The sequence below is a fragment of the Phaethon aethereus genome (assembly GCF_964289735.1).
Source record: "Phaethon aethereus genome assembly, chromosome: 1".
Lineage (NCBI taxonomy): Eukaryota > Metazoa > Chordata > Aves > Phaethontiformes > Phaethontidae > Phaethon > Phaethon aethereus.
Window position 1 is genome coordinate 205,213,527 of NC_138575.1, and position 12,222 is coordinate 205,225,748.

Consider the following 12,222-nt stretch of genomic DNA (forward strand, 5'->3'; position numbering starts at 1 on the left):
GCATGAGAATTGTGCTGTCTCTCAATAGGGTCCCTTAGAAAACTTTACTGATTAATTCAAAGCTTGACTTTCCATGACTTCTGCAAATGGATATGATGATCTTCATCCAAAGAACTATGTATTTCTCACTCCCATTGAAACAATCAGTAACATGTGGGATTGACTTTAAGAGGCAATGGAATATTCAAGGGTCCTTGACATTAGTGCTGATTCTGTTAACTTTTAGCTAAGAAGAGAAATTAACAGTATTTCATCAACCAAGGAGACTGAGGTGGTAATTTTACTGATGATCATTAGATAGACTGACATTGTGGTAGACACTAATCTGCTGGGCGATCACCAGGGAAACTGCAGTGTTGCAGCTCGAGAGGTGGTGGGGTTGCTCTGCATGTTCGAGAACGTTTTGAGTGTATAGAGCTTTATGATTGTCATGACCAAGTCGCGTTCTTATGGGTAAGGATGAGGGGGAAAGCAAACAAGGCAGATATCCTGCTGGGTGTCTGTTATAGACCACCCAACCAGGACGAAGAGGCAGATGAAGCATTCTACAAGTGACTGGCAGAAGTCTCACAATCGTGAGCCCTTGTTCTCATGGGGGACTTCAACTTACTGAACATATGCTGGAAGTATAACACAGCAGAGAGGAAACAGTCTAGGAGGTTCCTGGAGTGTGTGGAAGATAACTTCCTGACACAGCTGGTGAGTGAGCCTCCCAGGGGAGGTGCCCCACTTGACCTGCTGTTGATGAAGAGAGAAGGACTGGTGGGAGATGTGATGGTCGGAGGCCATCTTGGGCTTAGCGACCATGACATGATAGAATTCTCAGTTCTTGCTGCAGTAAGGAGGAGGGTCAGCAAAACCACTACCATGGACTTGTGGAAGGCAGACTTTGGCTTGTTCAGGTCACTGGTTGAGAGAGTCCCTTGGGAGACTGTCCTGAAGGGCAAAAGGGTCCAGGAAGGCTGGACAGTCTTCAAGAAGGAAATCTTAAAGGTGCAGGATCAGACGGTCCCCATGTGCCATAAGACGAGCAGGCGGGGAAGGCGACCGGCCTGGCTGAACAGGGAGATTTTGCTGGGACTCAGGGAAAAAAGGAGAGTTTATCATCTCTGGAAGAAGGGGAAAGCAACTCAAGAGGAGTACAGTGATCTCATTAGATCAAGCAGAGACAAAATTAGAAAGGCAAAAGCCCAGCTAGAACTCAGTCTGGCCACAGTTGTAAAAGATAACAAAAAACAATTTTACTAATATATTAACAACAAAAAGAGAGCCAAGGAGAATCTCCATCCCTGATTGGATATGGGGGGGAACATTGTGACCAAGGATGAGGCAAAGGCTGAGGTACTTAATGCCTTCTTTGCCTCGGTCTTTAATAGCCAGACCAGGTATCCGCAAGGTATTCAGCTCCCTGAGCTGGAAGACAGGGACGGAGAGCACAATAAACCCGTCGTAATCCAGCAGGAAGCAGTTAAGGACCTGCTATGCCACAAGTCTATGGGGCCTGAAGGTATCCACCCGAGAGTACTGAGGGAGCTGGCGGAGGAGCTTGCCAAGCCCCTCTCCATCATTTATCAGCAGTCCTGGTTAACAGGGGAGGTCCCAGATGACTGGAGGCTTGCCAAAATGATGCACATCTACAAGAAGGGCTGGAAGGAGGATCCTGGGAACTACAGGCCTGTCAGCCTGACCTCAATACTGGGGAAGATTATGGAGTGGTTCATCCTGAAGGCGCTCACAGGGCATGTGCAGGACAACCAAGGGATCAGGCCCAGCCAGCATGGGTTCATGAAAGGCAGGTCCTGCTTGACCAACCTGATCTCCTTCTATGACCAGGTGACCTGCCTAGTGGATGAGGGAAAGGCTGTGGATGTTGTCTACCTGGACTTTAGTAAAGCCTTTGACAGCGTCTCCCACAGCATTCTCCTGGAGAAACTGGCAGCTCGTGGCTTAGACAGGTTTACTCTTCACTGGGTAAAGAACTGGCTGGATGGCCGAGCCCAGAGAATTGTGGTGAACGGTGTTAAATCCAGCTGGTGGCCAGTCACAAGTGGTGCTCCCCAGGGCTTGGTTCTGGGGCCAGTCTTGTTCAATAGCTTTATTCATGACCTGGATGAGGGGATTGAGTGCTCCCTCAGTAAGTTTGCAGATGACACCAAGTTGGGTGGGAGTGTTGATCTGCTGGAGGGTAGGAGGGCTCTGCAGAGGGATCTGGACAGGCTGGATCGATGGGCAGAGGCCAACTGTATGAGGTTTAATAAGGCCAAGTGCAGGGTCCTGCACTTTGGCCACAACAACCCCATGCAACTCTACAGGCTTGGGGAGGAGTGGCTGGAGACCAGCCCGGCGGAAAGGGACCTGGGGTTGCTGGTTGACAGCCGGCTGAACATGAGCCGGCAGTGTGCCCAGGTGGCCAAGAAGGCCAACAGCGTCCTGGCCTGTATCAGGAATAGTGTGGCCAGCAGGAGTAGGGAAGTGATTGTGCCCCTGTACTCGGCACTGGTGAGGCCGCACCTTGAATCCTGTGTTCAGTTTTGGGCCCCTCACTACAAGAAGGATGTTGAGGTGCTGGAGCGTGTCCAGAGGAGGGCAACGAAGCTGGTGAGGGGTCTGGAGCACAAGTCTTATGAGGAGCGGCTGAGGGAACTGGGGTTGTTTAGTCTGGAGAAGAGGAGGCTGAGAGGAGACCTTATCGCTCTCTACAGATACCTGAAAGGGGGTTGTGGCGACGAGGGTGTTGGTCTCTTCTCTCAAGTAACTAGTGATAGGACAAGAGGAAATGGCCTCAAGTTGCGCCGGGGGATGTTTAGATTGGATATTAGGAAAAAATTCTTCACTGAGAGGGTGGTCAGGCATTGGAACAGGCTGCCCAGGGAGGTGGTGGAGTCGCCATCTCTGGAAGTGTTCAAAAAACGTGTGGATGTGGCGCTTCAGGACATGGTTTAGGGGACATGGTGGCGCTGGATTAATGGTTGGACTTGATGATCTTAAAGGTCCTTTCCAACCTAGTGATTCTGTGCGATTCTGTGGTGATTAAAATAATAGAAACATGTGAGACCATGAGCAGGATTTGATGCTTTTGGAAACTCAACTGAATTTGAATCAATATCTGTTGCACTATAAAAGGAGCATAAGAAATCAAGACATGGAAAGGGCTGAATAATATCTATGTTTAGTTACTCTATCTAAAGTCTGTATGTCTGATACAGTTATATAGATAATCTACTTATGTTAACAGAATAAACCAAATAAAAAAACTTTGAACAGCATAATGTATTTTTCCTCATACATGTACCACTGAAAGTTTTTCTTTTCTCAGGGAAAGAGCATCCTTGAGCAAAGGATGGTTATGCGGTACTTAGGTATTTACTTTCCAAAGTAATCCTGTATTCACTTGATCACCTGTGTATAACATCAAGGTAACCAGGAATGTCCTGTAGTTCGTCCAAAATTGCACTGTAATTTTTTTTCTAGTGCCTTGTGAGAAAAAAAAAAAATCTGTTTTATCTGTATACGTGTATATATATATCAGGAAGGTGCTGAAGGACATCCCTTGAATGGATTTGGCTTGAGAAGAGCTCCATTAGCAGTTAATTTCATCTCACCACAACAGCCAACTCAAACTAAAATCACTAGTGCAATCTGCATTAAGGGCTTTTATTTATGGGTGACACTTTGAGTTAGAGATGATTTGTTAACTGTGTTTATCTCTACAGTGAAGGCAATCCAACTTTGTATTTCCAATTTATTTGTTTATTTTTCAAAAGAGCATCGAACAGTCCATGGAGACAGTGGCATAGTGTACTAAATATTAAAACCCTTAGGAGTGAGATAATAAATACCCACACAGCTCTGTGAGTATTTTGGAGATGGGAACAAGAGTACACAAGTACCCTTCAGAGAAAGGTGAAGGATCTACAAGGGACATACTGTGAAAGGTAGATTTTCTTCCTGAAAAAAGACAGCAATTTTTGAATTTTCAGACCAATTTTTTTGTACCTATTTAGTTTTTATCATAAGCAAAGAAGCCTTCTTAATATGATTTAACCCATTAAAAAAGAACAAGCTGCACACAGACTTATTTATGGCTCCTGCATAAAAAAAAAATAGTAATGACTACTCCACTGTAACAGTTATAATACAAATTATCTATTAGGCTTTTACAGGAAACCTGCTGAGAGAAACAGGACTAAGACTAGTGCAAATTCTTCCTCCAGCTACTTCCTTCAGTAGATTTAATATGTCTGATTGCTGTAGGAATTTCAGATAAGAATTGCCAAACAAGTGACCTCCACAATTGCATTTTTTATGTTCATTTCCAAGCTGTGCTTTAAAAAATGTGCTAGTAAGATTCCTTAGACTGTTGGGATTCTTGAATATTTTAGATTAAAATCTTGAAACTTGCCATTGCAAGTTTCATTTACAAAATTATATTTCCCCCCTTGTGTGTAACCCTGTGAATTGAAGTGTGACACTTCAGTTCCTTCATTACTTCTAGAAGTTCATATACGTAATGACTAGTGCATATTCATGCTTTCATGAGGAAGTGTACAGAAGCAGGGATGTTACTCCAGTACACCACATTTTCTCTTCTAAATTGTCACTGAATCAACACCCTGACTTTATGCCTGGGCAGCATCATTCAGCTAGAACTTCTAGTTTCTCAGTTAAGCAACAAAACACAACACAAAGTTTATCTACTGGTAGTTAGAAGAGACCTTTTCGAGCTGCCCAGGGGACAGTCTATTAACCTCTGTTCTCTGGACACATTAGACTTGGAGAAATTATAGTCTGTCTGCTGGGCTACAAGATTCATCTGCAAGTCATACTCCACATAAAATCAGTATGAATTAAGAATAAGTGGCTATGAGATGATTACTGTAGAGCTCAACTTCTGTAAAAAGTACCATTCATGTCTAAGACAGACAAAAGGTGTCTGCTGAGGACTAACAGAAGCTGGGTACATAGAAAATGACTTCTCAAAAATAGAAGGTATTTTTTTTTGCTTCCTGCTGCAAGCCTTATGCATTGTCATTCTACAGTATTCAGCAGTCTCAGGATATCTACCAAGAAGCTTTTTCTGAACTGTAGAGTACACACAAACACTCCAATTAATTATGAATCTTAATCTTTGATTTCTTGAGGGTTTGACTGAAAATCTTTTGACATTTCCAATGACTTGACGTGGAGTTATAGAAGCATTTAGAGAAGGCCTTTGTATAGCAGTGTAAGTGGCTGCAATGTTTCCTGGCATCTTTGTTTGCTAATTAAGAATAAAAATTATATCCTACGTATTTATAGCTTTGTCTAATATTGAAATCTAAGTTCAACCTCTCTTCACTTCTATGTTGCTATATATTAATTCCCAGTTAATGAAAACTTCAGTGAAGCTGGCCATGGTGAGCGTAAATCAGTGAAAAGGGATGAAAAGTAGGTAAGAGTAGGTCAGGCTGTCAGTGAGTGGCTAGAAATATTAAGAACAGTAAGAAATGATTATTTAACTAAAACAAAAATGTACTAAATCTGTAAAACTGTCAATCATATGCAAAAAACTGGCTGAAATATTCAAAACAGAATATATTTTGGCTTTTGAAAGAAGCAGGATAATGTATTCCAATCTTATAGTGATAGCAAAATACCTTTTCCTGCATATGCACCTAGGAAGGTTATAAAAATCAAATATACTAAATATAATGCACTATAATAGTCATATTACAAAGTCAAAAACTCAGAAGTTAGTTTATCACATGTTAGAGATTTCCTCTGGAGTTTCGTTACTGTGTATCATCATCTTGAGGAGCATCAAACAGATCTGAGTGCTGCTATTTTTAGCCACCTTGAGTAGTACCTTCTTTTTCTCTTAATCCTATTGACATTTACTTGAATATTTATGGAGTAAGTTGCTCTCTGGTGTGCATAGTGATTTCAGGATCTACCCAGCAGATAGTCTGGAGCGAGCTACAAGCAGTGCATTGTTTTTCTGGTCCAATTCTTGCTCCTCAGCTGACACAAGAGAAATCCCCTTCTTCCTCTGGCACATCTAACTCATTGACATGCGCAGCCTGAAATTGTGAAGTGCGATGTTTCTATTTTAATGTCCTCATATAACCTCATGAAGTTCAACAAGGCCAAGGGCAGGGTCCTGCACCTGGGTCAGGGCAACCCCCAGCATCAATACAGGCTGGGGGATGAAGGGATTGAGAGCAGCCCTGCTGGGAAGGATTTGGGGGTACTGGCGGATGAAAAGCTGAACGTGAGCCAGCAACGTGTGCTCGCAGCCCAGAAGGACAACTGTATCCTGGGCTGCATCCAAAGCAGCGTGGCCAGTAGGTCGAGGGAGGGGATTCTGCCCCTCTACTCCACTCTGGGGAGACCCCACCTGGAGTCCTGCATCCAGCTCTGGAGCCCTCAGCATGGGAAAAACATGGACCTGTTGGAGCGGGTCCAGAGGAGGCCACAAAATTGATCAGAGGGATGGAACACCTCTCCTGTGAGGACAGGCTGAGAGAATTGGGATTGTTCATCCTGGAGAAGAGAAGGCTCCAGGGACACTTTATTGTGGCCTTTCAATATATAAAGGGGGCTTGTAAGAAAGGTGGAGAGAGACATTTTACCAAAGCCTGTAGTTACAGAACACGGGGCAATGGTTATAAACAGAAAGAGGGTAGATTTAGATTAGCTATAAGGAAGAAATTTTTTATGAGGAAGATGGTGAGACACTGGAATAGGTTGCCCAGAGAAGCTGTGGATGCCCCATCATTGGAAGTGTTCAAGGTCAGGTTGAATGGGACTTTGAACAACCTGATCTAGTGAAAGATGTCCCTCCCCATGGCTGGGGGGGTTGGACTAGATGATCTTCGAAGGTCCCTTCCAACCCAAACCATTCCATGATTCTATGACTCTATATGAGAGGACTAAATCAAAGTGCCATGAATAAACTGAATTACAAGAATTCCTGGAGCTGTTTTTAAAAAAGGAGCTGGGGAAAAAAAAACCATAGATAATTGCAAAATTTGTCAAATCTGATTTTGAAGGAGGACTGAACCAAGGTTAAAGTTTGATGGAGATACTCAGCATGGAAATTTCAGCCTAAATATTTAGTTGGGAAAAGTCTGAAAACAGAGGCACAGAATAGTAAATCATTAAACAACCTTATCAATAATCATCACATCTAGTTTCAACTACCAGGTCAGTCTCAACAGTCCTAATCATTCCCCTGGTTCTGCAGTATTACTGTCAGAGGACAAGGGGGCTTTACTGTCATAGGGACAAGCGCTTTAAAGAGTATCCTACAACGGTATTATTATCACTTTTATTTTCAGAGTAAGATCAATATGAGGCAGCTTCAATCCCATTTTTCTGGTTGTACACAGATATGTACAATGCAAGTCTGATGATGCTGCTCATTCAGTGAGTGCAATTTAGCTGTTAAATTAGTTTACACAGCTATGGAAATTACCAAAGGGCAAGATGCTAACAAAATAAGTAGGTTTGCCTGAACATTGCAGGAACAGTACATAGTTCCCATATCTATACTTGCTTACAGTGGTGTAATGCAACTAACTTTAGTGGAAGTCATTCTGAAATTAAATCATTCAAGAGCAGAATCTGTATTTCATTTTTGTATTTTACATCATAGATTCAGCTCTTTTTGTAGTAACCTCTTCAAACTGGTTATGTACATCCACAATTTTTAAGGATGACAATGTGCAGTTATTGGGATTTGTGCCTTCTGATTTAGAGAATTTTTTACCATCTATTTCTTATCCATCTAGAGTGTCTTTTTAACTTCTGATACATTTTCTCACTGTGCTCATGTGTTTTCTTCCCTACATTTTTCACCAGCAATTGTAATATACTTGCCAATCCATTTGTCTTTGGAAAGTCTGCCTCCTAAACTGCTGGGAGTCAGCAGTCTCTGCTCTTTGTGGACAAAGATCCTGAGATAGGGCTTGGGTAAAAAAGCAGACAGACAGCAGTGTTGATTGCTCCTACATGTTTTTTCTATATACAAGTACTATTAGGAGCTTCCAAAAGCCACAAGGGAGCTCTAACAGCTGTCTCAGCTCTTCACCTTATGAGAAACCCTCAGCTTCTTATATATATCCTCCTGCACAATCAGCAGGAAAGGCTAAGGTGCCAGACTTGGCAGTGGGCTTCTAACAGCTTCTGAAAGTTTGATGGTGGGAAGTATTAGTGCATACCGCTGTTGTAGATTCATGCTCTTGGTAGGTCTACACATAATGCTTACTTTTTGAGGTATTAGTTCCAATTCTGTTTATCAGGACTGGAAATTAATCTGAGAAGGTGCACGTCTACTAATATTAGTAGAATCCCTGCAGAGAGAAGAATCAGCTGTATTTATTCCCTGAATAACTCCTTGCTCAGTACATGCTTTCTTCTCACCCTAGTCTTTGCTGAGGCCTTTTGTGGCATTCCTGTGGGCAGGCTGAAAGCCAGATAGTTATGTAGCAAAAACCAAACTAATCCTGGAAGCCTGAGTCTGCTTGGGCATGTGCTAACGGACTGTGTGCAGAGTGTGTTGGAGATGTGCGGGCAAGCAGACTGCAAAACACAGTGCTGTCAATAAAGCTGCAGAACTCGAGGGCTTCAGCGTTTCTCAGGCTGCCTTTATCCAGAGAGCTTCTGTAATTTCTTTTGCTGCCACTTTTTCCTGAGGGACAGCTTTCTTTAAAGAAAATCAAGGATAAGAGAGTGGTAAGGCCTGTCTGAAGAGACCAGAGGGATCAGTCTGCTGAACTTTACGCCTGAAGGTAGGGAGTTCACAGTCAGACAGCCTGCATAGTAGAGAGAGGCAACAATTCTTATTTGAAAATAAGAGACACAGGTGCAGTCAAAAGTCTGTAGTGATAGCATCTATTTGTAAATTCTCCCTACACCAGGAAGAGCTACCTGCTAATGTGGAGTTACAGACTCTTACACTGTTTTTTTATGGTGATGTTTCGCTTTTTCCAATTCTCTTCCTGATACACATTTCTAGCACATCAGATAATAATTATGAATAACAATCATGTAGCACTATTGTTACCCCACAGCAAACTCAGCCAGGATAGTGTCAAACAAAGCTGCAAACAATTTCTCATTTAGGAAAATAGAGTTTTCTGTATGACTGCTATGAGAAAATGTCATATCTCGGCTGTTGGGATACACTGTTCTAGATGTAATGATCTTCTTTGGTTATAATGGTGATGAACCACTATGCAATTGCGTGTCACGTTTTGACTGCATCTGTTTGCAAACTCAGGTAATTATGCTCCGTTGTCTAATTGCTTATTTTATGGATGTTTTGCTCACATGTTTTTAAGCAATGCTATTTGATTGCAGATAACGAATGATAAGGATCTCTTGCCATCATCATACTTTAATATTGATTTGTCTGATTGCTGCAGGTGGAAACAATAGGTGATGCGTACTGCGTTGCAGCAGGGCTCCATAAGAAAAGTCTTAGTCATGCTAAAGCCATTGCCCTGATGGCACTGAAGATGATGGAGCTTTCAGAAGAGGTTCTCACTCCAGATGGGAGCCCTATTAAGGTAACCCTTTTGCTCTTTATTCTCAGCTAGTCAGTGGTATGTGGACCTGATTAATTCCATCGTGTTCTTTTAGTAGAAATGTGTTTATTGCTAGGAGGATTTAAAATTGCATCAATATATCACAGCCTGATTTATGAACATATATTTCATGGGTGCCCATTAACAATCATGTAAACTATGCCTAACTTTAGAAAGCAAAGTAGACCACACAGACTAGCTGTTGCCTTGCCATATGCATCGAATGCCTATTTGTGGCTGGAGGGCATTAGTTGCACTCCTGGAGCCCTTCTTCCATCTCAGTTTAGTGTGAGACGAAGAGAGTGCCCATGATCCAGGACTATCCGATTCTACAAGCCAAAACACAGTATGTGATGGCAATTGGGAAATTTGCTTCAGAAGTAGGCTCCTGATCTGAACTTCAGCACTAGTGTAGAGGCACTCAGAGAGTTCTGCAGCTCTAAGAGGCCACACGCCTCTTTTCTAAATAGTTATTGAGCTGTATAAAAGAAGACTGTGTAGACTGCCTGCCCTTTCTTAGTGATAATGTGCTTTCTTCCCACACAACTCCAGTTCCTTCTCCTACATTGGTACAGGAAGTAGAAGAAGGTGGAAAACCACATGTCCTTTTGTACCATTTTAAAGTTCCACTGCTGTTCTGCTTCTCTGGATCTTATACCAACATTGTAGCTGCTGGCATTTGTAATTGGTAATGTTTAGGTAGAAGATGGAGATTCAGCAGCAAAGAAAAAACATGGAGATACGTATGTGCATTTCTTTTTCAAGGGTCAGATTACACATTATTTCCATTATGTGTACTCACTCCTGTTTCTGGTTAAATTGTTCTTCCCATAATACAAACCTTTTGTTTTCAAAGAAAATGGGGGATTATGTAGAACAATTATTCAACACTCTCTAAAGGCTGTAACAAAAGCCATATGTAGATGGATAAGAAGGCCAGACAGACTTCCCATGGGATGATATGCATCATAGTTGAAATGCACTTTGTAAACTGCAATTCCTCATGTCTGTTAATAAATGAGGGTTGAATCTGAAACCATTCTTTTCTTTTTTTTTTTTTTTTTAATTGAAAGACCTGTTCTGGAGGTTTAAAACTTGACAGAAAGGAGATACAATTTTAAAAAATATATTCAGGGATGTTGCTGTGATGCTCCTTGAGCAATAAAATTATATAGTTCTGAGTTCCAACTCTATCTATTAGTTAGGTCATATCGTGATATATATCCCTTGAACTCTTTGTGTATGGTGAGTAAAGAGAGATTTAATCCAAATGAATTGTTCTGCTCAGAGAGGAGAGTCTGGATGTGAGACAACAAACCTAGAAATTCCATGAATTATGACAACACGATATCCAAATGAATATATATGGAGTTCTGGATGAAATATTTTTATTTTTAGATATCAATGCTGTTGATGAATTTTTTAAATGTCAAAATAAATATTTATTTGATAATTGACAAATGTCGACATATTCAGAAGGATAACTTTCTGAAAAAATTTCTTGGACTACGGATCTTGAAGAAAATTTTTTCAACGCTTCATGTGGACATTCATCTAACACAGAATAATCGTTAAAAGACAAATGTTGTCTGATGATATCAGAAGACATACTGTTTTCAGTTTTGGTATGTGTGGTGGGTTGACCTTGGTGAGATTCCAGGTGCCCACCAAAGCCGCTCTGTCACTCCCCTTCTCAGCTGGACAGAGGAGAGAAAATATAACAAGAAGCTTGCGGGTCGAGATAAGGACAGGGAGAGATCAGTCAGCAATTACTGTCATGGGCAGAACAGACACAACTTGGGGAAAAAATTAATTTAATTAAGTATGAATCAAATCAGAGTAGAGATAATGAGAACTAAAATCAAATCTTAAAACACCTTCTCCCCACCCCTCCCTTCTTTCTGGGCTCAAATTCATTCCAGATTTCCTCCCTGAGTGGCGCAGGAGGATGGGGAATGGGGGTTGTGGTCAGTTCATCACACGTTGTCTCTGCTGCTCCTTCCTCCTCAGTGGGAGGACTCCTCACACTCTGCCCCTGCTCCAGCGTGGGGTCCCTCCCACGGGAGACAGTCCTTCATGGACTTCTCCAATGTGAGTCCTTCCCACAGGCTGCAGTTCTTCACGCACTGCTCCAGCCTGGGTCCCCCCACGGGTGCCGTCCTTCAGGAACAGGCTGCTCCAGCCTGGGTCCCCCTTGGGGTCACAAGTCCTGTCAGCAAACCTGCTCCAGCTGGGGCTCCTCTCTCTCCCCACGGGGCCACAGGCCCTGCCAGGAGCCGGCTCCAGCGTGGGCTGCCCACGGGGTCACGGCCTCCTTCGGGCATCCCCCTGCTCCAGCGTGGGGCCCTCCCCGGGTGCGGGTGGAGATCTGCTCCCCCGTGGAGCTCCATGGCTGCAGGGGCACAGCCGCCTCACCAGGGGCTTCCTCAGGGGCTGCCGGGGACCCTCTGCTCCGGCGCCTGGAGCCCTCCTGCCCCTCCTGCTGCTCTGGCCTTGGTGTCTGCAGGGCTGTTCCTCTCACACGTTCTCACTCCTCTCTCCGGCTGCAATTGCTGATACCAGTTTTTCCCCCCTTCTTAACTCTGTTCCCCAGAGGTGCTGCCACCGTCGCTGATGGGCTCGGCCTTGGCCAGTGGTGGGTCTGTATTGTAGC

General features: G+C 43.1%; 1 protein-coding gene across 1 annotated transcript in view; it reads left to right on the forward strand.

Annotated features, from left to right (window-relative positions):
* GUCY1A2 (guanylate cyclase 1 soluble subunit alpha 2) overlaps positions 1-12,222 on the forward strand; it is a gene marked incomplete at its 5' end in the record, with an annotated part of 158,983 nt that overhangs the window by 101,095 nt on the left and 45,666 nt on the right. The window contains one exon of the mRNA XM_082011315.1: positions 9,408-9,551. Coding sequence (XP_081867441.1) covers positions 9,408-9,551 — 144 coding nt within the window. The remainder of the gene's footprint in view (positions 1-9,407; positions 9,552-12,222) is intronic.